General features: G+C 39.0%; 1 protein-coding gene across 4 annotated transcripts in view; it reads left to right on the forward strand.

Moving 5' to 3' along the window:
- Positions 1-27,256, forward strand: part of MLLT10 (MLLT10 histone lysine methyltransferase DOT1L cofactor) — a 133,150-nt gene that overhangs the window by 100,178 nt on the left and 5,716 nt on the right. For all 4 annotated transcript variants that reach the window (XM_063127683.1, XM_063127677.1, XM_063127689.1 and 1 more), the window contains 7 exons: positions 10,234-10,351; positions 11,644-11,716; positions 15,829-15,983; positions 17,792-17,980; positions 18,553-18,641; positions 18,760-19,112; positions 25,069-25,174. In XM_063127683.1, the coding sequence (XP_062983753.1) occupies positions 10,234-10,351; positions 11,644-11,716; positions 15,829-15,983; positions 17,792-17,980; positions 18,553-18,641; positions 18,760-19,112; positions 25,069-25,174 (1,083 nt within the window). The remainder of the gene's footprint in view (positions 1-10,233; positions 10,352-11,643; positions 11,717-15,828; positions 15,984-17,791; positions 17,981-18,552; positions 18,642-18,759; positions 19,113-25,068; positions 25,175-27,256) is intronic.

Below are 27,256 nucleotides of genomic sequence, written 5' to 3' on the forward strand. Positions count from 1 at the left end.
CTCTGGGCGGTTTACAAAAGTGCCCTCTGTCTCAGAATGGTGTTTTTTTTAAAAAAATTATAGAAATCTTGAAGAAAGACCACCAGAGAGTGACCCAAACACATGCTCTCATTTTCTCCCCATTCCTGTGCATGTGCATAAGAGTGAATGTTCGCTGCTAGGAAACTTGCATACTAATTTTCTCCTCCGTTTTACTGCTCTGTCTTGTCACATTGACAAGAGGGGAATATGGGTATGCTGGGTTTAATAGCAAACAGGCTTTCTTGCAATGGTGGTGGGGAGTTTCCCTCATGAACTGGCAAACCCAGTGGATCAATTGCAGAAAGGGTGCTGTTGCAGGAAATGATGAAATGGGGATTTCTGCTTCAAAGGCCCCTGGGATACATGCCGGCAGCGACTGGGAGGACTGAGAGGGCCTAAGGGAGAAATAAGCCACAGCAAGATGCTGAGCTGGCAAAAATCTATAGTGGGTAAGAACAAGCCACCAATCTACCGTGGCTCATTCTGAGGTTGGCTAAGCGTAATGTGCGAACTCGCCCTAAGTAGTTAATAGTTTCAGCTGTCTGAAGCAGCTCCACACACAAGTATTGGAGAGAATCATTTATCAGGCTCTGAACTTTGTCCCAAGTTTCTGTGTGCTTCTGAAAAGTGATATTTGTGTCATTCTACAGTGACCCCCTCTGGCTGACATGAATAAAAGCAGCCATATCTAATCTGTTGTTCTCTCTTTATTATAAAGATACTGCAAATGACATGTATTTTCTGATGCAAGAATTCAGAAATACTTTGTTTCACTTACCTTTATATTTAAGTAAAAGCTTTAACAAAATATAATGAAATTACTATTTTACAATATATCTACTTTCATTTTAAATGTTATTTGAATATTTACTAAATACTAGACAAAACTATGCAAACCTCTCTCTTTGTCATTATGGCTGGGGACTTTGGGGGTAGAAGAGAGGAATTTACAGCCAGAGGGAAAATTCCACATAACATGTGACTCCACTAGAAGAACAAAGGAATCATAGTAACTCATAGTGGTAGTATTTGGTCCAATTAAAACCGTTACTTTTTAATAAACTGATTTCACTAATGTAGGCCTCCTGTATAAATATAATTCAGCAAGATTGATACAGTTGCATGATTTTGCACACTCTGCATGCTGAGACAACTGCATCAGTGTTTCAGGCCCGCAGTAAATGCTTTCTGCCTTCAAGCTGAAGCTTATTTAGTTGGGTTTATCTGGTGCTGCTGTAGCAACCATCAGTCTCCAGGCAACTGAGGCACATTGACCTCTTTGATGAACTGAGTGTAGCACTCCTTCAGTTTAGCTTCCTGAGACAATAGTAATGGTGAATGTGAAAAATGTTTGTGTGGTTTTTTAAAATATAAAAGCCTTTGTATGTGTTTTAGTAAAAGCCTACATGCAGGGAAAAAATGTCGAAATGCTTAAGTGAATGTAGATATAACTTTGGAAAGATAGTTTGAAAAATCTTTCATAACCGAGGTCAAAGTTTGTTAAGGCAAAGTCCTTATAAAGTACATACATAATTCTAATGCAGTTTTAAGCATTTTGTAGAGAAGAATGTTCAAATTGTTTGGTATGCATCATTGAACAATAGTGTGTGTGAGTGTGTGCTGCACTTTTTAGTAATATGCCACACCAGTTCCTGATAGCGACCTTACTTGCTTTACTAAAAAATGTTTTTGTCCTGTTGTATTTAGAGAGGGTTGGAGCAAACATAAATTCTTAGAAGAATCTCTTTAACTACACTTACTAAGGCTACAATTGTATACCTGCTTACTTTGGAGTAAGCCCTATCAAACACAGTGTGACTTACTTCTGAGTAGAAATGTGTAGATTTGCACTGCCAGATACTGATATTCAGTGAAAGGTGCATTGGAAGGTTTCATGTTGCTGAACCTGTGTGATGTCTGGTGCTAGATGGGTACAAGAATGAACTTCTAAAATACCTAATTGTGCCCTTAACTGTAAACAGACAAGGGCTTCCAGTATTTGATAACCATTCCAGCTTCAAAAAGTGATGTTGGTGCCACATCAGGTGGAAAATGTAGATGCCAAAATCCAGGATATGTTAGATTAGAAGTTCCTTGATATTTTATTCAGAGAGGCATAGTTTTCCTTTTAAAAACAACAACCCAGGGTTGGATTACAAATTGCATACTGATACACCAAGATTGCCTATTTTAAAGAGCTAATCTAATAATTTTGTAACATTTAGAGCTGGAGAATGTAAAATTTTGGAATAATTGAAGTTGCATAAGAAAGAGCAATCTATCAACACCCAAGTTGAGGTTTATAGTTGTTTCACTTTCAATCCTGTATCCTCCTGTTTAATTATTTGTTATACAAAAGGCAGAGGATTTCTCTTGTTTTAAATTTCACTTTCAACTCTCACTGCTTAAACATTGTGTATTAATGTTTCTCCGCAAGTACAAATGGTTTTTGTTTTATAGTAATAAACAGTTGATGCTGCTTAATATATTTGCCTCTCAACATTAAGCACCACTCACATATTTCTGTTGGCAATCTGTTTCACGTTTATCTAACTAATAATATGTTCTTTAAAATGTTAAATTGTGTAGTCCTTAAGTGAAACAGCAATGGTGTCTTGCATACATGGAAATAGAAGTATGTTCCTTGTCAAAACGTTATTTCATTTAATAACTCTTTGAATTGAGAATAAGAATTAAAAAGTACATTTTAAAGTGCAGTTCATATCCCCATAGTCACTGGCTGGAGGGATTACATCAGGGCAGATAAGTCCTTCCATTGGTGGAGAGGCATGTTCGCTTTGGCAACCCACAGAAAGCTCCATCTACCACCCATGATATTTCTGCTGGTGGTAGACCTTGAAATGGGTGTTCCTGGGGTGGGGCAGGTTCAAGGTGCTCTTTCCCCTCCCCCCTGCTCCACTTAAACTAAAACAGTTAGATATCTAACTGCTCTGTTAGATATTCATCTTAATCTAAAATAAAAACCCTAAGTATGCTAAGAGACAGTTTAAAAAAGAAGAAAAGAGAAGCTAAAGAAAGAATTACCCTTCTGTTTCTAATTAAGTTGCAAATAGAGTTTCATAAAAGATTGCTATAGAATCTTTTTATAGATACATCCTACATCATTCTGTACCATTTGGTATGTTGATGTGTCTGTACCAAATGCTGAAGCATTTAATTCTGCTGTGCTCCTCTTATCATCTGTTTTAATTTTTAAAATTAAACATTTTGCAACAGAACCAAAGGTCTATGTTTCATCTTTAAAGTATGACCCTCAGTCACAGGGAAAGTGAATCCAGAAAACCAAGGAGCACTAGAAGGCAATGATTTAACTTAAGAGTGCAATCCTATAGGTTGGCCCTTGTTAGACAGAAGCCTCCAATTTCAGAGGCTTCCAAGTTCTAGTTTCCTATTAGGCTGTTGTTGGCAGGGTAAGAGGTGCGATGGAGACTATTTTCATTTTTCCATCCTCCTGTTTGTACAGTTTCCTCTAGACAGGCCTCTAAGCCAGTCTAAAGTAGTCAAGTGGCTGGGGCAGGAGAGGTCATAGGAAACATTGTATCCTGGTCTCTTCTCTCCCTTCCCTACCGAATGGAACACCCCCTTTCAGACCTTTCCAAGGTTCTCAGAGGCTGCTTTTATGACCTTGGAAAGCAGCCAGCGTGATTCTTTCTGCAGCAGCTGCACTGGGGAGGTATCAGATTCCATCCAGAATCCCCCTTCTAAGATCATAGCAGAATCCTTTGCTGTCCTGGGATTGGGTTGTTCTTTCCACTGACATTCCTTCTGAATAGTGAACAATGTTGCTACAGCAGAATCTTCATAAGTAACTTATGTCCCACTGATTTCAATAGTCTAAGAATGACTCAATACCAGTGTATGCACATGGTTGGAGAAGAAGGAGCCGTGAAGACTTCATTCAACAAAAAGTTGTGTCTTGATTCCCCACAATATCCAGCACATATTGTCGTGTTTTAGTTTATCAGTGGACTTCGACTGTGTCATTCTACCAGCACAAAACTTCTGCCTCTTGCAGAAACGCCATTCTAATCTTTTCACAAGTATCAAATCCAGTACTTTGCTTGCACTTGAACAAGCCATTGCCCAACTTATTATGACTTCCTTAATGTAGGTGTTGCTGGATAGGGTGGGTTTTTTTGCCAGCACTTGCACAGTCACTAGTGGAATGCACAATGGCTAGCAGAACACCTCTTGTACTTTTTCTGCTATGGTTACATTGGAAACACCCATCATTACTAGCAGACAACTTTTTTTCTTTTCCTCCTAACAAATATTTTAAGCATCTCAATATAAAGTAATCCTATAATTTAAGAAGAAAATTAGAACCTAGTTATTAGCTAACAAATTAATGTATTGATAGTGCTGATTAGATTGCAATACAGCTAGCAGTGGCATGGTATCTCGTTAAACTATATTGATACTGTTATTTTCCTTGGGAAATACAGAGTGTTCTTCAAGTTAAATATGATTTCACTATTTTTCTATTTGAAAATTTCAGTTACGTGGTGTGACATTAATGTGACTATAGAGGCATAATTCAGCTGCAGATTATTCCATATAAGCCTAGTTTAAATTAACAACAGTTGTGAATAAACAAATATCAACAAGGCATCAGCATTTTTTGTCGGCACAGCTTTATTAGAAAAGTCTACAAAAATTGCACTTAAATAGTTTTATCATCCTAGGGATGCCACCTTCCCCCCTTCTATATATACCAATCTTAATTATAAATGTAAGTTAAAAATTTATGTTTGCATGAGGAAAACATTTCAAGATAGAAGCAAGCAGTGAAAATGGTTCTTCATTTAATTTTAAAGTATGGAAACAGTATAGAAATAATTGTGACCCTCAACTATTAACAAAAACACTAATTCTGCAAAGGGATATCGATTAGATATAAACTGATTACGAAGTCGCTCTGGAATTGGTGGCTCAGTCCTTTCTTGTTGTCCTATCATGAATGAAGGAGAGTTCAGTAATGGTTTAAGTACAATTAAATCCCTCCCCCTTCTTTATGGAAACTCAACTGTGGGCATTTCAGCATTAGCCTAAACAATGGTTTTGAATATGTTAAGCCCTTAACAATTAGAGAGAAGTTTGGGGCATTGAATAATGTCGAATGATGCAATTGAACCTGACAGCTTCAACAGTCAGCCTTCTCATGGGACCTGAAAGTTGTTCACACTTGGTTTCATCTCTCATCACACGCTGAGTATTAAAACCTTACTGGTGGGGAGCTTAGGAATGGGGTTTGTATCAGAAAATATTTAATATCCTAGAAGTTGAAGTGATTGGGAGCTTATGCTAGCTTGTTAAGATCATAAAACATTCTGCTTACTAAAAATATAATATAATAAAATATTTTCCATCTTTTTTTAATTCAAAGAGATTTTTTTTGAGATGTGATGTACAGAACATCTAAAACATTTGCTAGTTGTAGAAATACCTATTTTAAAAAACCTTTGTGTGCATCACTTAGTCTGCTGTCAGTTGTTGGTACAGTACTCACGTGCAGAGGGCTCCCATAGTTACAATAGAATCCTGTTGACACACATACACTCACACGCCCTGTCCCCTCTCAACCTGCATGTGTGCAGGCAGCATAATGGGCTCTGGTTCATGAGTAACCTGCACTGACCAGAAGGGAAGAGCTGCATGGCTGCCATTCCATCTATTGGCTGTTCATGCTGCCTATGTGCTCATGAAGGTGTGAGTGGGGGGAAATGTCTCTTCATCTTAAGTATAGTTTAAAATCATGTGAAGCCTGATATACATTACTTAGCTTACTTTGCTGTTTCAGTTTTTCCTCAATAGATCCTCAGCTGAGAAATATTACTTTTGCCAGAGTTTGGTTAATACTTGCTTTAAATAGTCAATCTGTGCCTATTTGCTGCTTTGTTTCAATCAACAAAGCACATATTCTTCCATTATTAGGGCTTCGTTCTTAACCACATTTACAAGGGAGTAAGCTGCATTGAAAATAAAAGGACTTATTTCTGAGTAAACACTTTAGGTTTGCACTGCAAGACTTATTCACAACTATAACCTAACTTATTTTGTTTTCAATCTTGCACCCATTATATATGTCCATATTGTGTTGCTTTCAGTGGGTCATTATAACTGAATGTGGAATTGGATGCTTTGAAAATGTATTTATTACAGACATCTATATTATATTTATAATTCATCTTACCCAACCTGGTTTCCCCTAGATGTGTTGGACTACAACTCCCATCACCCATGATAATTGACCATGCTGGGTAGGGATAATGAGAGTTGTAGTATAACACACCTGGAGAGTGCCAGGATGGGGAAGGTTTATATAAATCTTGTTTATTTATTTATTTATTTAGGTATTCTCGATGTACAAACTAATTGGTTTTTGTTCAAATTAGAAATTAATTTATAAGTAGTTGATTGAACAGGTAATATAGTTGGAAAGTTAACAGTAATTTTTAAGTGGTTTGACAAGACCAGCTTACAGACTGATATAAATTTACTACTTGCAACTAAGGCTGCAGTTCCATATATACTTATCTGGGTGTAAGGCCCATTTAACTCAATAGGGCTTAATCTAGTTCTATATATGTAGCATTGCACATATAGAATCAGCAGCTAGAATCCAAAGAACAATACATCTAACTTTGTTTCTTAAACAGCAGATTTTTGTGTTTTATAGCAAACTGCTTTTTGGAAGTGGAATGGGATCTCAAAAGCAGTTTGTGATGTGTCATCTCAGCTAAAAACTTTTCTTTTCCCTATAGCTTTTAAATATTGAGTTTGTTCTGACCCTATACTGTCAGCTTCACCCTACCCGGTGCCTGTTTACACTTCCCTGTGCCTGTTTGCATTCTCTTTCCCTCCTTATTGTTTACTACAACTTTATTAGATTGTAAGCCTATGCGGCAGGGTCTTGCTATTTACTGTGTAATCTGTACAGCACTATAATTATTATTATTATTATTATTATTATTTATTTATTTATTTATTTATTTATATAGCACCATCAATGTACATGGTGCTGTACAGAGTAAAACAGTAAATCGCAAGACCCTGCCGCATAGGCTTACAATCTAATAAAATCATAGTAAAGCAATAAGGAGGGGAAGAGAATGCAAACAAGCACTGGGTAGGGTAAACAGGCACAGGGTAGGGTAGAACTAACAGTATAAAGTCCAAGCAACATCAAGTTTTAAAGGCTTTAGGAAAAAGAAAAGTTTTTAGCTGAGCTTTAAAAGCTGCGATTGAATGTACATTGTACATGTACATTGATGGTGCTATATAAATAAATAATAATAATAATAATAATAATAATAATAATAATAATAATAATAATAATAATAATAATGAGGAGGAAATATCCCCAAATTCAACTGGGCTTATCAAAACATAACTGTTTGCCTGTGATTCTGTTTTAAAAGAGGTATGAAAGTGCTTGCAACAAAAAAGTTCATTGAGAACACCAATAGGTTATTAAAATTCTGCTTATACCAGTGACTGCTACTGTATAGGAAAATAGACTTGGTGCTTTTCTTGTGCTTGGAGGGGTACTATAAAGACTTGATTTCCCCCCTTAGATTTATTAGACCAGAAGAATAATTCTGCAAATACTCAAGAGATCCAGTGTCGTATCTGGCTTTTAATCCCATTTTAACTGTTTTGCCTTTTGGGAAAATAATCAAGAAGACAGTAAATAAAGTATTAAGGCTGAAGTCAAACCTTTTATTTCATACATCTCTGATTTTCTTCCAAACAGTGTAGTTTGTTCATACGTTTATACAAATGAATTCAAAACTGCTCTTATAATCCATAACTCTACCCAATCATTACTGTATACGCATATTCACTGCTTGATGACTACAACGTCAAGTGACAACTTATGTGCATGACTAAGAGATACCATAGAGAGAACTTCCTTATTGCCTCCTATTACTTTGGTGCTTTTTAGCAGAGCCATTTCACACATTCAGGGGGGCTATAGTACTAAGCATACTGGCCAGGACATTGTTGTCAATGAATACTAGCCCTTTTCAAAATGAATATGTGAAGAGGTCGGTGGGGCCATACATGCAGGCCCTACCTGCAACATCCCTGTCCCCATGGGATGGAGCTTCAGATATTCAAGTATTCAGAGTGAAGTTCTGAAGGGACTTTCTCCCTCTCTCTCTCTCTCTCTCTCCCCCCCCCCTTTAACATGGTAAATGATCAAAGGATCCCGCTCTTATGGGTCTCTTACAGAGTGACAGGAAGACCTGCTTTTCGGATTTGGTTATTGGCATGTCACAAATCAGTAATGAAAACATCAGTATTTCTTATGTGTATTATGTCATTTCCCCTTCCCTGCTTTCCTTGGTGTTTTATACTAATTATGTGTTCATTTTGTTTTGTGTGTGGTCTTTTTTCTCTTTTTTTGGCTAGCTGGCTTTACTTTTTAGCTGATGTGTCCCTGTAAAAAGTATTCTATTGAAATAGGATTCGAAACAATATATTGTTTCACCTAATTTTCTGAGCTTGTATATTTTTGATCAGTGCTTTGTTCACATGTTGTAATAAAAAATCCCTGTAGAGTGGCTATTGGACGTAATCTCCTAATGGTTTATAAGCAAGAGTTAGAAACTATCACTTGAAATAGTTGATAAATGTATACATTTGTAGAAGCTTAACGTGTTGGCTAAAGGCCAAAGCCTAATGGCAGAGTAATTTTTTTTCTTGAAATACAGGTTATACTTTGAATATTTGCATTGAAATAATATGTTTCCATTGAGTGCACTTACACGTATTTAGAGGACAACCCAGCTGAATTTTAAGCATTTTAAAATTTTGCTGTTTTTAGTGGCATGTTAAGCACAGAATTAACTCCTTCTATTGAACTCAGTGGCGTGTATTTGCTCGTAAGTAAGTCTATGTTCAGTAGGGCGTACTCCATAGTAAGTGTTCTTACGATTGTTTATGAAAATAATAATAATAATAATAATAATAATAATAATAATAATAATAATAATAATTTGCTTTCGTTGGGTTGGATTGTACTTTGAAGGTAACTTATTCTAAAGAGTGTTTGCATGCTCTTTGGCAAGTTCAAATTTAAAGTGTTTATAATTTCAGATGTGTATCCAATTTTCTGTGTGCCAAGGTCATGAGACTGAAATCTGTAATATATTATTCTTAGAGGTAACTGTCTGGAAAAGTAGTAGCAGTACATCTGTTGCATTGAGCTTCCAAATTAAGTGTTTAAAGGCAATATGTTAGTCAAATGTAACATAGTCAAGGGTAGAAACTATTTTTATTACAATGGATTAAGCAAAAGTTCTGCCAGCCTCCTCAGTTTTATCTCTTCAAGGGTTCATTTTCGCTTGTTTGGCACGAGGCCCAGCAGAGACCTTCAGAATTGTGGTTAGAAACATGAATGAATGAATACAAACTTTGGATGAGCTCTTCAGTAAGTCAAGCTGGCCAACTGCCAAAAATGCATTCCTTATAAGGAGGTCAGGGCAGAGCTGTGATTCGCTGAGCCCTTTATTGTATAGAAAACATACTTGTAATGGCTGTTTTGCTTTCTATAAAATAAAATACAAACAAAAGTTTGGTTTCCTCATGTATCGAAATAGGAAGTAACCAAATAGTGTGCAGGTTTTACTAATGACAGAACACACGAAAGGAAATATGACTCTGTGTGGTTAAACTATAAAGCTGGAAGTTGGACCTTTTGACCCCCCCTGCCTTCTTGCGATGTAAGGAACCCAAGCATTTGTGAGACATCTGTTGTCTACCTGCCCTTATTTTGTAAATGGTTTAATCAGATTAAATAATTAGTATAACCACATGGTCACTGTACAGCTAAGTCTTGGTATTGGCAGTGTGATTTGGAAATGTAAGCAATTCTTTGTGTACCCAGCATACTGTGTGTGTGTACCAGTTACTTTGAAATTGTAATTCCTGCCATTTCTGGTAAAGCTTAACTGAACGTTGGAATGCATGTATCAGCAAGTTGCAAAAGAGGCACAGTTCTGAAAGTTTTGCAGATCTATTTCTTTAGTCCTAAGTTTGATCTGAAGAGTGTGCTTGATCAGCTTTCTTGGCTTGCCCATACTGAGTTGCTTTAAAAATATTTAATGCTTTAAGATTATGCCTTTCTATGTTTTCCCCCTGCACGTTTTTAATTAAAAAGATTCTAACTCTACTTTTGTGCAGGCAAGCACCCTACCTGCAGCTTCCCTTGGCCTGCCTCCATCTCATGTGTATGGCATTAGGCTGAACCCCACCTCAACAATGGCAGCACATTCAGCTCAGTCTGAAAACAGTCAACCAGGCAAGTTAGAGTTCTTTAAAGCATCTCTTTGGAGCGATTAAGATTTTTTTGAATTTTACTACCTGCTTGTTTTTTAATTTAGTTGTGTGTTCAGCGGCTTGCTGATTTTGGAAGTGAATGCTGTTTTGCACAACAGTGACTTCTGCAGTATCTTTCTACTGTCTGAAATGTAAATGTTTAAGCAGAGCCATGAGCAGGCAGGAATGCAACAATGTCTCCTGTGACTTTTGTGATTGATGCATTCAGTCCCCTTAGTCCTCTGCAATGAGAGTAGCGCAGCACTGGGTTTTGTTGTGAATAGTTTAAACCTTTATTTGCATAATTCATGAAATTGCATGATATACAAGTTTGTATGGCCAAGATTATGTTTCACAAAGTCACACAATATTTCGTAATCGTGTGAATATTTGCCTGATGATGTTTTTATAGCATTGGCTCTTTCTTTTTCTTTTTTGAAAGAACAACAACACACATTTTAATGAGCTCCTGGATTTGCTTTGTTTCATTCCATCCTTAAGGATTTGTTGACATGTCGTAATAGTCATGCCTATCTGGGGGAAGGGAATGAGTTTAGCAGTTTACCAAGAATGGATCAGTCATGTCTTGGCCTCTAAGAGGCCAGAGGTCATTTGCTGCAGAATAGGGGGAGGGCAACCTTGAAGGGGGCAGATAGGGTTATTTTATTGAGAGGCCATAGGGAAAAATAACCCTTTTGAGTCCTACCAAGCAAAGCGCTTCTGTGTATTTGAGTCATTTTAAATATCTCTTGGTGTCTCTTCTTAGATATAGTAGGCATTTTTAAAATGCATGCTTTAACATTTGTTAGTAAAACTTTTTGGGGGGCAGGGGTAAGTTACTGATAGATATGAATACACAGTGCAGTATATGGGTTTTCCTGGGATGCAAAGTGTTAAAAAAAACACAAAGCCTGGGGATTTGCTGTGATAAGCATACAGATTAGCTGTCCACAGCTGTGATTCATTACTTTCGCTGCAGAAATTAAAAGTGGCTGAGGGGAGGGTACTGGAAATGCAAACCATGCTTCTGTGCTGTAAAACTGAAAGCAATGAAAGGAGTGAGGCTAATCCATGGCCTGCTAACACCCAGAGAAATGTGTACGGACAACGCCTTAGCCATTGCAGTTGGCAATTTCAAAGTAGTAGCCTCCTCCTAGCATTCACACTAACTCCCAGATACTGGATTATGTTTTTAAAATTATCTCCATATCTGCAACATCTTAAAATCTTATCTCGGAAAGAGTCACTCTTGGCTGTGAAATATTTACTCTACAGATCAAGATCTTGGAGACAATAGCCGGAGCCTTGTTGGCAGAGGAGGTTCGCCCCGAGGAAGTCTTTCACCACGGTAAGCAATATTTACTCTAAAGAGTTAAGGCAAAGAAATACTTTTAAGGTGTGGAAACTTTTTATTGGTCATGCTTACATTTAAGTTGAAAAGAAATTTTGCAGAAAAGAACATGAGTCCAGAAGGAATAAGAAAAATGTTCTGCTATTAACATAATTAAATTGGATTATATAATAAAATAATGAATACCTTTAACTTGGGTATGAAAATGTCTGCAGGGAACTCTGCATTTTTTTTAAAAAAATCATAGTCTTGGCTCAACTATATTTCATAGTTTCATATCATTTGTATATAGAATCGCATGCATCAGCAGTTATCAAGCATCCTCCATATTTTTGAAAAATCCTAAATGTAAACATTATGTTTTGAGTGGGGGGAAAGCTAGTTAACGGTGCAGGAAAAAGTGAGTGCTTCTCTTGAGCTGTGAAATGAACATTCTAGAAAATATAAAGTGATTAGAATTGATCACCCGTCTGCTTTCTGCTAGTGTCTTTGTTTTAAAGAAATAATATTTGTTAATTAGTGTCATGTAAAGATGGTGCTGCACTGCTTGGGTACTGGCTTCAGTGAAAGATTTCTTCATAATTATTGGATGGCATTCTAAAGCTTTTCATTTTATGGTACAATAGCACTACATGCTGTTACTGCAATCTATGCAGTTATTTAATAAGTTAGTAATAAATAAAAAAACATTGTTAGCGGAGGCATGTCAATGTCCCATATCTAATCAGAAGTGCTGTGTCATGTACAAGAGTAAATGAACTGTAAAGTGAATGTTAGTGATCTGTGGCCTGGTTTTCAAGAGCCTGCAAATCCCAAAGACTGACTGAAAAATATATTCACCTCTGTAAACCAGGCCAGTGTTGTCTTAAGGACAAATCCTCGAAAGCCTTATGAAGCAGACTGTGACTGACTCCAAATTGAGCCTTCTAGATATATAGATCTATTTCCCTACACAGTTTTATCACTACTGGAAGTGTTTGTAAGATTCCAGTCTGTATTAGTTTATTTAAAATTAAATGAAACTGAGGCTGTAATGTGTTTGCTTATTCTTAATGTTGTAGAACTCTCAGCCTTTTGTGTGAACTATCAAATCACATTTTTCTTCAAGTATTTTCTTTATTAGAGGTTTCCCCCCTTTTTCGGAGCTTTTCAGTAGAGGAATGAGGAATATCAAGTGACAACCAAGGCAACATTTATTCTATTTCCTCAAGTCCCTTTGATTACACTTGGATTTTAGTGTGCCTATTTATTTTTATTTTATTTTTGGGTTATGGACCAAAGCTCAATTACTGTATTTTATAAAGTATTAGGAATGGATTGGTGTGGCATAAGATTGTACATAAACGTAAGTGTTGACATTATTCACATAAATTTGCCAATAAAATATTTTCTGTATATGAAACAGCTTAGGAGATGCACATTCTTGTAGTCATAGAATCCATGTAAATATACTGCATTCTATTTTTGCATCTTAAATATTACATAATATTCTCCAGGTTTTGTTTGATTTCATAACATACTAAAATGTTATGAAAAAATTTATATAAGACGAAAACACATCTTTCTGTGATGGTGTGTATAGAACAATACAAAGGGGCCTCTTTGTATCTTCTAAATCATATTCAACTATTTTTAATATAAAAGCTGGCAGATTAGATCCAGCCAGTGACCTTTGGTGAACCTAGCACCCTGTCTCCAGCAATGGTTAAGACTGAATGCATCAGAGGAATTATTCAAGAAATAAGCAGGTATGGGGTGATCTGCGCTCTGTCCCCCCCTCCCCATCTTGACGTTCAAAGGGCTTAGATTTAGTGCAATCTACTAAGCATCTCTGCCTGTATAATCTCTCTGGAGCCCATGTGAGGCTCCCACAATGCATCCAAATTAGTGAATGCGGGTTGTGCAGCAGTATACTTGAGGGACGCTGCACCTTTTGAGAATATGTGGGTAAGTGCACTAGTGGCATTGGCTAATAACCACTGATGGATGCCTCATGTTAATTTGTTTAATACCGTGTTTAGTCCGATATAGTGTATTGGCTTACTTCTCTGATGATAGAAGTTGTAAGCTCACCTTGCTTCGTATGGAGGAACTGTTCATTTGGTGTTATGAGAATTCTTTTAAGTGAAGACTATACAATAGTTTCATATATTCACTTTCCTTATTATGTCCTCTGGAATGTTTATTTAGCTGGATAATTCTGAATTGAATTTAATGTTGAATGGAAGTTTTTCAGTATTCCAGTAATTCTGTTAACTATTCTATAAATATTTTCTTATTATAAAATATCATTTTTAATTTATCAATGCCTTGAAAGTATATAACATGGGAACTCATAAGGGAGAATTGTGTAATTCTATGTATTTTCTCTCTGCAAATATTTCCAAGCATCCTGTTTTTCTGCAATTGCTACAGCTCATTGAACTGATGTTTATAGATCTCCAAGATCTGTTTCCTGAGTGGTAGCCACTTAAAGAATCTAAAATTGTGTATTAATGGCTAAGGTTTTCCCCAACATGTTTACTTGTGAAAACTGGGTTTCTGTATTCCATTGTATATCCCAGTAACTTGTTTTTGTTCTTTAAGAACAGCATTTAACTCTTCAGAGTCTTTGGCATCTATCTTTAATATATAACATAGTTTTTATATAACTCTGTTTTACCAACTAAGTCTATCACAGTGCAGTTCTATGTCTATTCAGAAGTAAGACCTATTAAGGTCCAGGGTATAGGATTGCAGCCTTAATTTCTTGGTGCCTTAAACTAGACTTAGTCTGCAATCTTGTACCTGTTTACCTGGAAGTAAGTCCTGCTGAACTCAGTGGGACTTACTTGTGAGTAGATATGGATAGGATTGTACTGTAACTAAACTTGAATTGGAAGTCAGTTTGTTAAAGAAAAATTTAGAGGGAGAGTCATTAGCTATGTTAAGTAATTTGCTCAATATTGAGTTCCTGATTTAGTACTTGTTTAGTAATTTTCATCATGGGCTATAGGAAGATCTGAATCCAAAACCCATTCAGTTCAGTAAGAGACTGGTTCAACTCCGTCCACATTAAATTTGGGCATTTTGTATGTGCCCTCTACTGTGAATAAGGTTGGGGATGAATGTATTGTGCTGCAGCATTTAAGATTCTGTGTTTTAGTTCTTTATCTTGACAATTGTGAACATCAGAAGGAAATCACAATATTCTTGTAATGAAGCAGGCAGGAGGTATTTGAGTTCACCAGCGTTTTAGGTAGCCATTCATATTAAAGACGATGCTGTGGAAATCCACTCAATGTATTTAAAGATGAGTTTAAACATGCCAGAGCATAAACGCAGTGATGTAATATTGATAGGATGCTGCTGTAATGATGTGTCTCGGCCAACACAAAAAATGCTTGGCTTTCAAAAGGCTCAGTAAGGTCACGGTCTTCAAAGTAATTGTAATATGCTCTTTAGTGTGTGTGTGTTTTAAAAAAAAGGAAATAAAAGTTTTCAAATTGTTAAAGTATCTGTCACATTAAGTGCTGATCAGGATTTCCTGTCTTATGACTTAAATTAGCTGCACTGTCTACATATGTCTTTAATACTTTCTTGCATGTCATATTGATTGCTGTTGTACTTCAAAAGGGGTTTTGTATAGTGTATAGCTATTCAAAGATCCTATACCAAGTCATACAGAAGTCTTCCCTTTAAACAGAGGTCACAGTGATATGTTTTGAGTCTTTGTTTGTTCTTTGGGCCAAATTCTGTGGATATTTGATTGGACTGCACAGTATATTCTTCTTAATCTCCTGTAAGAATATTAATGGAAATCAGTTATGTAGTGAAATTTACATAGGAAAGTCATTCTTTTGTCTGGCAAAAGTATTAAGTTACATTTTTTTTTTTTTTTATCAAAACATCTTCTCCGGAGCTCTTATCAGTAAAACAGTTCTATAATTTGAAATGCTGCTGTTGTGAGTACAATGTTAAATTAGTTTATGTGAGTAAATGAAGCTTTTTTTAAAAAAAATGTTGGTTGCGAGGAGTTAAAGGTAGCTAAGAAAACTGATGGGTCTTTTATGCATATTTCTCTCTCTGCCTCCCTGTTCTTTTAAGTGTAATTTATAATTTTTCTACAGGTCTCCTGTAAGTAGTTTACAGATCCGTTATGATCAGTCAGGGAATAGCACTGTGGAACATTTGCCTCCTGTACCAGCTACTATAGAACAACTTCTGGAGAGGCAGTGGAGTGAAGGGCAGCAGTTCTTGCTAGAACAGGGCACCCCCAGTGACAGTAAGTACTTCATCCTGCCCGTGCCTGATCTTTTGAGTGCTGGACTTTGGTAACCATGTGTGGTGATGGCCCTGTTTATTATGTAATTGAATATCCATTAGAGGGATATTTTATGATGTGTATAATTTTTTATGTTTGAAAGGTAACGATCATTCCTGAAGCAATTATTGTGTTAATCTGGTTCTGACTATCTGTTCCTCTCTTTTTATGGAAAAACACTTGCCTGGAATGTAGGGTACTGACTTGAATTTTGCTCCACAATCTTCTGGGGATTGAGGGGTGATCTGTGATAGGGGGTATAAATTTGTGATCTGGGGTATAAATTTATTTTGAAAAGATATAGTGAAAGTGATGATATGATTTTTATTGAAGCTATCATTTTGGCTTTAATATATTTATGTTCTAAAGATTTGAATTGTTTAAAAATATTATTGTCATTTTTCAAAAATTCCGTGAGCATCCTCTTCTGGTTGTTGTTAGTGAGTGAAGTGCCATCTAGGTTGTGTGTGTTTTTGTTTTTTTTATGAATGGTACCCTGACAAAAATGCTAATTGTGAGGAAATTCATGCAGGGATAATCCTTTAAACATGATAGCTGGAGGACAGGTTTAGCTAAGTCTTATTGCATCTCATTTGGGCACACTGAGAGTTCCTTTGTATGTTCTTGAAGAGGAGGGATAAAAAGCTAAATCCTTGGGAAATGACCAGATGTGCCTGTACCGGTATACTTGTGTCTGTCTTAGGCCCAGAGGTCACATTAAACAAATACAATTTAGAACTTTAAAAGTGGCTTTTCTTTTGCTATAATGGGCAAACTGTCTTGCATGTTGCCTGATGCAAGTCCCAAAATTAATCCAAAATCCAAATTTGAGAATTGGATGGTCTTTGGCTATGGATGAGCTTTATCCACAGGAAGAGGGCAAGGACTGCAGGGCTCCTAATACTCCCTGCTGGGTGCTCTTTAGAGGGACATTGAAAACAGCTGGAGTCTGTTGATTTAAAAGCAATAAAAACAGAGTAAAAGTTTTCATTGATTACATAAATTTGCAGGGTTCTCTGGTAAGGAGTCAACAGAATAGTTTCCCCCCTCCGACAATTAGAAACAACAACACAAAACCGTTTGGAGAGCATAATGGCATATTAAACTTTATAACCCAAGTCAAGTAGCCTTTTCTCAAACAACTATTAGATAATAGATGCTTCTGAAGGAATCTCCCCCCTTGCCGCCCCCCCGCCACTTTTTTAATCTCCCTGTTTCAAAAGTGCATATAACTGAAAGCACATGCACTACAATTTGTTCACAGGCTTTGGTAGGACAAATGATTGCATGTGTGACAGGGGCTTTTTGTGCCTTAAGCCAGGTCCAGGTTTGAGGCCTTGGGCTCTAAATATGTGTGTGAGAGATTGAGAACTTTATAGCCTTTGGAGACCTCCTGAATATTTTGGTACAGGGGCATGCATACAGCCCTTTCTATAGGGGCAGGACATACCTGCAGGCCATTCAGTAATTTTAGAGAAGAGCTTTCAAACTGCAGAGATGTAAATAAACAGATGTGTATGTTTGTCAATTAGTTCCTGTAATCAAACTTCAAAGGGAATTTAGATCATTTTTCACCTTGGCTCTGTATCTGATAAGGACATCACTTAAAAAGTAGAGAAATACTCTCCAATAACTTATTCGCTCATCATTAATTAGAATTGCGTAGGTATGCGAAAGCTTGACAATATATCCAGTAATTTCTTACCATAGTAACACTTTCAAATGGATTTTATAGGGATTTAGATTAATTGATCAAAATTTTTGTCTAGTTTTAGGCATGCTGAAGTCATTACATCAGCTTCAAGTCGAAAACCGCCGCTTAGAAGAACAGATTAAAAATCTGACTGCTAAAAAGGAGCGCCTCCAGTTACTAAATGCACAGCTTTCGGTTCCTTTCCCAACAATAACATCCAATCCAAGTCCTTCTCATCAAATGCATGCGTTTTCAGCACAGGCTGGTAAGGAAAGGAGTAGTTTTCTCTTTTATGTTGAGCTCTGTCAAACTTTAGAGCAGGCTTTTGGCCTCTTACTTATAATACCATTACTTGTTACCTGTATGCGAAGAAAATAAATGGAATAAGTTTCTTACTGCTTTCTTCTACAATATGAATTGAAAATCAATAATTCATGATAACCTCTTCAAAGGGAATTGTGAAACTTTTAAGGAAGATAAAAAGGTATGACTTGACTTAAATTTTCAGCTTTTACAAAGTTCTTGTGTTCTACAAAATCACAGATAACATCAGTAGTGTGAGAGGTTCCCTAAAATGTTTGTGAAAGTGCAGTTCAAATGTAGTATTTACCTTACAGAACAGCAGTGTTCTTCATAAGTACTTCTGTCACTTGTGGTTATTAATATTCAAGATTAAAGATCATTAACATAAATGGACCAGGGTTTCACTATTATTAGTGCATATATTTAAGATAAAATGAATTTAATTTTGTGTCAGTGTTCTACATAGAATTAGGTTTTGTGCCTTTTAGATGCAGAAGTTAATGTTCTTTTTTTCTTTTTAAATCCCCACTTTAGCTGCTAGCACTGATTCTTTGAACAGCAGCAAAAGCCCTCATCTGGCAAGCAGCTTTCTACCTGACAGCTCCCTTTCTGTATTAAATCAGGTACTGTTTGTTGCCTTTTTCCGTGTGTTTTAGACTTCTGGTAAGCAAAGGTAGCATCTCAATTATATGTTGCTGTTGTATGAAGTTTGATACAGCTGAGCCTTTGTGTTTTCATTAGGATATAAACTCCAGTGGACAAAGCACCAGTAGTTCCTCTGCTCTTTCCACTCCCCCACCCGCTGGGCAAAGTCCAGCTCAGCAAGGCGCAGGAGTTGCCGGAGTTCAACAGGTCAATGGTGTGACGGTGGGGGCACTTGCCAGTGGAATGCAGACTGTAACATCTACCATTCCTGCAGTGGGTGGAATAATTGGAGCTCTGCCAGGTAACCAGCTGGCGATCAATGGAATTGTTGGGGCTTTAAACGGGGTAATTCAGACTCCGGCCACAATATCGCAGAACCCTTCTCCTCTCGCTCACACAGCTGTGCCACTGAATGCAGCACATCCCCTGCCAACCACACTGAGTAACAGGTAAGCTTTTGCTCGTGTTTTGTATTGCTTGGTCATGCTTGCTGCATTTTGTAAAGCCCGATTATCTAAATTAGCTACTTTCAGCTTAAAGATGCTCAGCGTGTATCAATGTTTAAAAATAGCAAAGTAATGTTGGTGAAAACTAAGCAATCATTTGCTGCTGCATCTCTTTGAATCGTAAGACAAAGGGCCAATTCACATGATGGTAGGTGTTGTGTGTGTGTTGTGTTGTGTATATTACGATCATATCACTGTGTAGGTGCTTTCAGATCAATTTTCCTCTCTCTCCTATTTCCTGCCATGATATGTTCTCAGCAGCACAGTTTGGGTGTTTACGCTACATGAGATGGTAGCGGAACTAGATATGTGATGAATTGGCTTAACAAGAATCTCCATGACATGGATGCCCTAAAGTTGTCATATCCCAATCAGTGTGTTGAAAAGGCTAGCCACAATAACAGATATGCCGGTTATAGGAAATGGTTTTCTCCCTGGTAATGGTATTAAAAATAGAATACTTAAGTAATAGTGTATATTGTATTGGCATAAAAATGGTATAGATATAGTTTACAGAATAAAAATGATAAAAATAAACTCCCTCCTCAATATAACTTTAATATGTACATATGTCTCCTTGACAATCCTCATATCACAAACAGGACAGCATTCAATACAGGGATGATCCTGCCTCTTGGACTGGGAAGGCAGAGGCTAACAAAACATTATCAGAGGGGAAGGACCTCTCTCTCTCTCTCTCTCTCAGGGTCCAGGGCTTAGAATAGTCCAGAAGCAAGTACATAGTCCTATTCAAAGACTTAATTTTTAGAACTACATTAGGTGTTCAAGACACTTAGAGATCTAGGTTCACGATACAAGATTAAAAAACAGGCTGTGGTTTACAATTCAAGAGGAATCACAGCTAGAACCCCTGGCAAAAATAAAGACATTCCCGAAAGAGGTTTAAGGTCAAGAATAAATGCAGCCAGGCAGAGTCGTTCCTTTTATAGGATTGCTACGTGGCAGGGGTCCAAGCTGAACTAAGTGCAGGATTCATGAAATAATTAGATCAGCAACCTCCCGACCAAATAGGGACATTCCTAGATGCAGAGTATCTACACATGGGGGGCATTTAACTGACTCAGGTTCAGGATACAGAACAGGATGAGGCTGGTTGGGGCTGCAAGCATCGCAGAGGGAGGAGACTTGGCTAAAGAAGTCCTAAGCAGCAGGGGGGCTTTTACTGAAAAGGACCCCTGGCAGAACCTGGTCCAGAAGACACACACACCACAGAAATCATGTCCAACAATAAAGTCTGCATTGGAGATCTCTACTGTATGAGTGTCAAGGCAAAGGAACAGTCTTAAAAATTATTAATAGTCCAGACCAGAAGGCATTCTGGGCAATCAAAGGCAAAAGTACTCAGTTCGTGGCAAACAATAATCCATTGACTATGAGAAGACGGACATTATATTCCATAGCAGGTTTTAATAACACAAAGTTCAACAGACAAAAGGTCCAGAGTGGATGACAAGTCCAGTGGAGAGAGCATTTCAGTAGGCCAGTTGATGGAAAGTGCAGGCAGAAAATTTAGCAGGCAGTCAAGACAGCGTGACTGTTCCCTGGCAGGGGACCAGATAAAGTACCAAATTCTTTGTCTAGCATCAGTTGCCAGTTTGGAGTTTTCATGTTACAGGATTTTCTGGAAGCACGAACAAACTAGGTAGAAAAGGTTCAGCAAAGAAAGACCATCACAGATGAGGAAGAAGAATTCTAAAAGACGTTGACACCAACAAGGCTTCTTTGCTTGTGTGCCAGCATATAAACAGGGGCATGATTTCTAAGCTCATTAATAAGCAACTGTATTTGACCCATAAATAATCAATACATCAAACCAGGATGTTTCAGCTCTGCTGTTTTGGGTTGATGCTGCGAGCAAACATACACCCCTAAACAACTCTCCTCCCTTCGTGCTTGGTTCCCATGAAAGATTTCTCAAGTAATAAATTAGGTCCTGGCTCAAGGCCGCATCTTGCAGCTGCATTTGATAAGGCGTTTCACTTTTTCATGTGTGATGCCTCCTTCCACCTGTAATTAACTGAGAAGTTGGACAGAGATGAGCATAGCCTCAACTTCCCATGGCTATACTGGATTCTACATTATGCTTACTTAATGTGAAGCAGACTCGGGTTCAGAGGCTGCAAGGCCTTCCGGGCCAAGGCAAATCCTGACACTCTTACTGGATTCCCTGATACCGCGGCTACTGCTGACATCAGTACCAATGCTGAGGGATGAATCCATAGAGGATCCCCTTGTTGTAGTTTCTACATCAGAGGATGAGAATGGAGATGTGTCACAAGTGCCATACCTCACCAGAGGCCTGGTTCATGGAGAAGTAGGTCATCTTCATGGTACAAATGCCCTTCTCCATCCAGGTGGGGATCTCCTGTTTCTGTCTTTCCGGAATATTTTTCCTCAGGGCAAAGAAGAGGTCGAAACTCTGGATGGCATGAACAACAGTGCTGTAATTCACAATCGCCATTTTTAGGTTGGTATAGGCAGACACAGTCGTATTGGGAGATGCTGTCTTGGCATAGATATTGTTTGGAAGGACCTCAATGTGGTTATGACAGGCCTTCTGTCTATCCCATTGCCAATATCCAGATACTGGCTCACCAAATCAGGACCAACATCCACCATTGGCTACTGTTTAGAGGCCTCCACTAGACCAGGCCCCATTGTTGGCTCCTCAACCATTGCCTTCCTGTTCTAGTATTGCTTCCCAAAATGCTATCAATGCAACCTGTGGGTACAATGCCTGCAGTGGTTCCCACAATAACAAACGACTGCACAACCACTCACCATGCTATCTTCTGATCCTTGACCTACTCCCACTCACGTTGCAACAGGCACCTGTATTTCCATCAGGACCCATTGAGTCAGGAGCTCCTCAGCAGCAAGACGGTGTGTTCCTGCAGTCGGTGGTGGAGAATTACCAGTTGGACTTGACATCCTATTCTTCAGCAGCAAGCACCCATTTTGTCACCAGGTGCTGGAGTGAGAAATCCAGGTCCAGCAACTCCTCCTGAGGACATAGGGCCATTCTCAAATTGGATTTAGAAGCAAATAGGCAGCCAGTACAACGGATATATTATGAGAGTGACATCCCTAGGTGCCGTAGGTGTTCTGGCAGCCACATTTTGCACCAGCTGTCCTGGCAACAGTACATTTAAAGGACCTAGATGTCTTAATGGATCACAAGCTGATATGAGCCAGCAATTCGATGCAGCTGCTAAAAAAGCTAATGCAATCTTCAGCTGTGTTAACAAAAGCATGGAGTCCATGTCACAGAAAGTAATAGTTCTCTATTCTACATTACTCAGGCCATGTTTGGAATATAAGTTCTGGCACCACATTTTACGAAAGTTATTCACAAACAGAAGCGTGTCCAGAGGAGAGTGACCAAGATAGTGAGGGGTCTGGAAACCCAAGTCCTATGAGGAATGATTGGAAGAGCTGGATATGTTTAGGCTGGAGAACAGAAGGTTAAGGGTAGACATAATAATGCTCTTAAAATATCTAAAGGGCTGTCATGCAGAAGATGGAGCAGAGTTGTTCTCTTTTGTTCCAGAGGGCAGGGCTAGAAGCAATAGGTGGAAATTGTGAGAAAGCAGACGTCATCTAAACATTAGGATACACTTTCTAACAGTTGAACAGACTGCTTCAGGAGGTGGTGAGTTTGCTGGAGGCTGGACGGATATCTGCCAGGGATGCTGTAGCCCTGCTCTATACTGCAGGGCCTGCATTGAGCAGGCTAGAAGATCTCCAAGGTACCTTCCAACTCGTTGATTCTAAGTCTGTGTAGGTCACAGGAATAGTATCCCCAAATCCAAGCCAAATGTAAAACTCAGATTTGCATCTCCCCAATACAAAAGTCACCCACCACTCAGCCTGTGCATGTCTACTCAGAAAAAAGACCCATTGAATTCAATGGAGTCTACTTCCAAGTAAGTATGCAAGTGAAAGTGAAAATTTAGTTATGACCAAGTGGGGGACTGTGACACTGCAGCAGCTCTGGAACATAACAAGGAGCTCTGATGCCACTCCGGAGAGTAATGAAGAGTGCAGAAGAATGGAAAACCACAAGGATTTCCAAACACTGAAGTATTCCAGAAATGTGGAGCAAGGACAAGAAGATGACAGGAAGGAGTCTGAACATTTGGGAAGAGCACAGAGAGTGTTCTGGCAATGTTGAATCAAAGACAAATAAAAAAAGGAAAGAGAGATCAGTGGAGGGGGGGAAGCAAAGGGTGGCGTACCCGGCACCACTGATTGAGTTTACACTGTCAAAAGGGACTGGAGCCACTATAACACCATGCCTCCCTGACTCAGTCTGAACAGATGACCCAGAAGGATACCATGGAATCAACGGCTGTTGAGAGGTTCTGAAGAACTAGCAAGGTCACACTCCCCCTGCCCCCGCCGCCAACTCAAGGTGGTCAAGGTGGTCTCTGTCCCATATCCAGGCCGAAAGCTAGATTGGAGTGGATCCAAACTAACCAGATCTGCCAAAACGGCAAGGAGTTGTGATGTCACCACCCTCTGCTTAATGGGAGATTAGACACTGGACAGTAATTGTCAAAAAAAATCTGATTTCTTCAACAGAGGTCTCACAACTGCTCTTTTAAGAGCAGTGGGAACAGCCTCTTCCCTCAGTGAGGCAGTAACTACTTCAGAGGCCCAGAGAGTGTCTTCGATCCAGAGAACAGACAGTGTTCTGGCCACTTCCATCTCTGACTCTGTCAGCATTAGGTCATCTCAGTCAATATGAATTTGAGTGGTTTTTATCTGCAAAGGGCAATGCAAGCTAGTCACACAGTGGGCCTTTTTGGGGTTCTGTCCACCGATGGCTGGAATTCCTAGGCTGAAAGCTCTGTTCCACTCCAAATCTCTGCTGGCTGGTAACCCTTCAAGTATAGAAAGGAGACTGCCTCAGAGGAATTTATATTTTGCTACAAGTGACTTACTTGCCTGGTGGTAAAAATTTATCATTTGCCTGTAGAAAATACCAGATTTAGTTTCTGGCACCAGCATATTCCTCCTATAGCAGATGTGGCATCCGATCTAGCAGGCTCTGCTGCTTGGCCTCATGCAGTTGCCTGGTACACCCTGCTCCCTGCCCACTCTCAATATGGGCCTTGCCAGCTTTTTGGTAGAAATACTAGAAATGCTAGATTGTTTTGGGAGGGTGTTTATTTTCCCCAAGACACTGCAGAGTGGGGAGAGAGCCCTATTTGGCGGGAAGTGTGAGACCACAGAGAGGTATGAATGATGAAGACTAGAATGTGATAATGGGAATAGTTCCAAGATGGGCCAAAAAAAAAGTTCATTTAAATAAATAACATAGAAATGACAAAAGAGTAAGAATGTCAAACCCCAGAAGTGCAGGAAAGTAACTGATTGGTGATGTTTCATCTGAAAATATTTTATATTGATACAGCTTTTATAAAAAAATAATAATGCAAGAAGAGTGCATTTATGTTTCAAACTTGCAAGTAAGCGCTAGATATCCCCCCACCCCACCCCGGTCTTTGTCTCTCTTATCAGTTCTTTGAATAGCTACATGTATCTACAAGTATGCAGAAAAGAGCAACTGGTAATTTGCCACCAGAATTCAGTGGGATTAAGTACTTACCTTGTTTAGCTGCACTTATACTCAGGACTGTGCGTGTAATCTAAAATGACAATTTTTTTTCCAATGTCATGATACAGAAAAGTTTAAAAAGAATTGATTTCACTGCTTAGAAATGCATAATCAATGCAGCTTGGCACGTGCAAGTCTGTACATAGCTTAGTTTAAAGTTGTTTACTTTTTATGAAAATAAATGGCTTAGAAAGAATCCAGGAGCCAATTTCACTCAATAAATATTTCTAGTTAAGGGTTCTCATTACTTTGCAGTGCCTCTGGACTTGGATTTCTTCCTGACCAACACCAGAGACAACTTCTGCTGCATCAACAGCACCAGCAGTTTCAGCAGTTATTGAATACTCAACAATTCACAACAGTAAGCCTTGCCTTTTTATCATTACCTCTACTTCCAATTCATGTTCAGGAAAACATGCTGATATGTGGCTGTTCGCTGTTTGCAGAGGTTAAGGGGATGGGGATCTAGAAAAAGGTGTACATACGCCCAGAATGAAAAAAGAAACAGGACGCGTGGGGATGGGAGAGGTGCATGTCTTCCCTTCTGGCTCAACTGCCCCTCGGGCAGGAAGGCTGTTCTCACTCCGAGCAACCTCCTTGACTGCGAAAGAAGAGCTTTAAAGGCGTGGATAAGTCCATTGACAGCTGACATGAAAAGAAGGGAGAAACGAATTCTCAGGATGCTGAACTTTTTATTTGTAGTTTGTAAAGCCCAACGCGTTTCGGCCTGTACCTTTTCAAGGCCTTCTTCAGGGGTTTGTAGGAAGACGTCTGCAAAGATTGTCTTCCTACAACCCCCTGAAGAAGGCCATGAAAAGGTACAGGCCGAAACGTGTCGGGCTTTACAACCTACAAATAAAAAGTTCAGCATCCTGAGAATTCGTTTCTCCCTTCTTTTCACTTCATTGGGCGCATTGATAGCTGACCCCATCCATACCTTCAAAGAGCCTCCCAATGTCCCTCCTCAGATGAGGAATCTATGCTGCTCTCAGAGGCCTCCTCACCGGAGAAAGGACAGCTTTGAAGGTGCTTTCAGCTGATGCAATGTATGCCTGCAAGGGCTCTCAGGTGTTCTACCTGAGAAGGGAGACCTTTGAAGGCTGCATCGCCCTCAGACTCCCAACATGCAACTCTTTCCTCATTGCTCCGCTGGTAGACTCTATTTCTATTCTTGTGACAATCAGGCAGCTTTTGCTGTTCTCCACCAGCAACCTTCAAGAGATGGAGCTAGAACTTTACAAGAGCTTCAAGGAGAGGTGGGAGAAGCTCCCACCTAACAGGGCTAGCTGGGGAAAGGAGTAACCCTTCTGCTGTTCCGCTTCCCTAGGGCAACAGGGAAGTCACCCTGTACCACAAGCTACTGCCTAGGCTTAGGCTTGCTTTCTCCCCACCCTCCGCTACTGATCAAGGAACTAGGTGGCTTGCAGACCAGTTGCTCTCCCCTCCTCTCACCCACACGCTCCCACCAAAGCTAAAATTTGCTTAACAGTCTTGCAACCCTGAAGGTTTCTGGGCAGTTCACGACAAATTAAAATCATAATAAATAAAAACTGGATATAAAACTTTAAAACTGTAATATAAAAGCAAAATACAAATAAAAACCAAACTAAAATCCAATACAAAGGTTTAAAATACAGTAAGTAATAGATTTAAAAACAACAGAAACTGAAAAACTAAGACACCTGGGAAAATGAGAGGGTATAATGCTGAAAATACCACAATATTTCAGCTGATGCTGAAAATACCACAATATAGGCACCAGGTGAGCCTCTCGAGGGTGTGTGTGTCACCCCATAACAGGGTGCTACAACAGAAAAGGCCCTCTTCTTAGTAGCCATTCATCTCACTTCCTTTGGCAGGGGCTCCCAGAGAAGAACCTCTGAAGACTATCTTAGGGTCTGGGCAAGTACATATGGGAAGAGGCATTCCTTCAGATAACCTGGCCCCAAGCCGTTTAGGGCTTTGAAAATTAATACCAGCACTTTGGATCACCTGGAAATGAACTGGCAAGTACTGACATAATATGATCAAGTTAGCCAGTTTTCGTTAACAATCTCATTCTATTTTGGACCATCTGAAGATTGCAGACCATTTTCAAAGGCAGCCCCATGTATAATGCATTGCAGTAATCCGGATGAAAGGTTTAACAGACTATGGATACCTGTAGCCAGACTATCTCTGTCCAGATAAGGATGGACTGGTATATCAGCCAAAGCTGATCAAAGGTACTCTGTGCCACTAGGTCTGCCTCCCTCTAGTGACAATGCTGGATCCAAGCACACCCCTAAGCTACAAACCTGCAATCGCCTGCAGATCACGTGAAACATCACGGAGGCTGGCAGATGGAACTCCCCTAACAGTACCTCTCCCTTGTCTGGACTGAGCCTCAGTTTATTGGCCCTCGTCCAGTCCATTGCAGTGCCAGGCACTGATCCGGGGGAGG

Source organism: Elgaria multicarinata, chromosome 1 (assembly GCF_023053635.1).
Source record: "Elgaria multicarinata webbii isolate HBS135686 ecotype San Diego chromosome 1, rElgMul1.1.pri, whole genome shotgun sequence".
Lineage (NCBI taxonomy): Eukaryota > Metazoa > Chordata > Lepidosauria > Squamata > Anguidae > Elgaria > Elgaria multicarinata.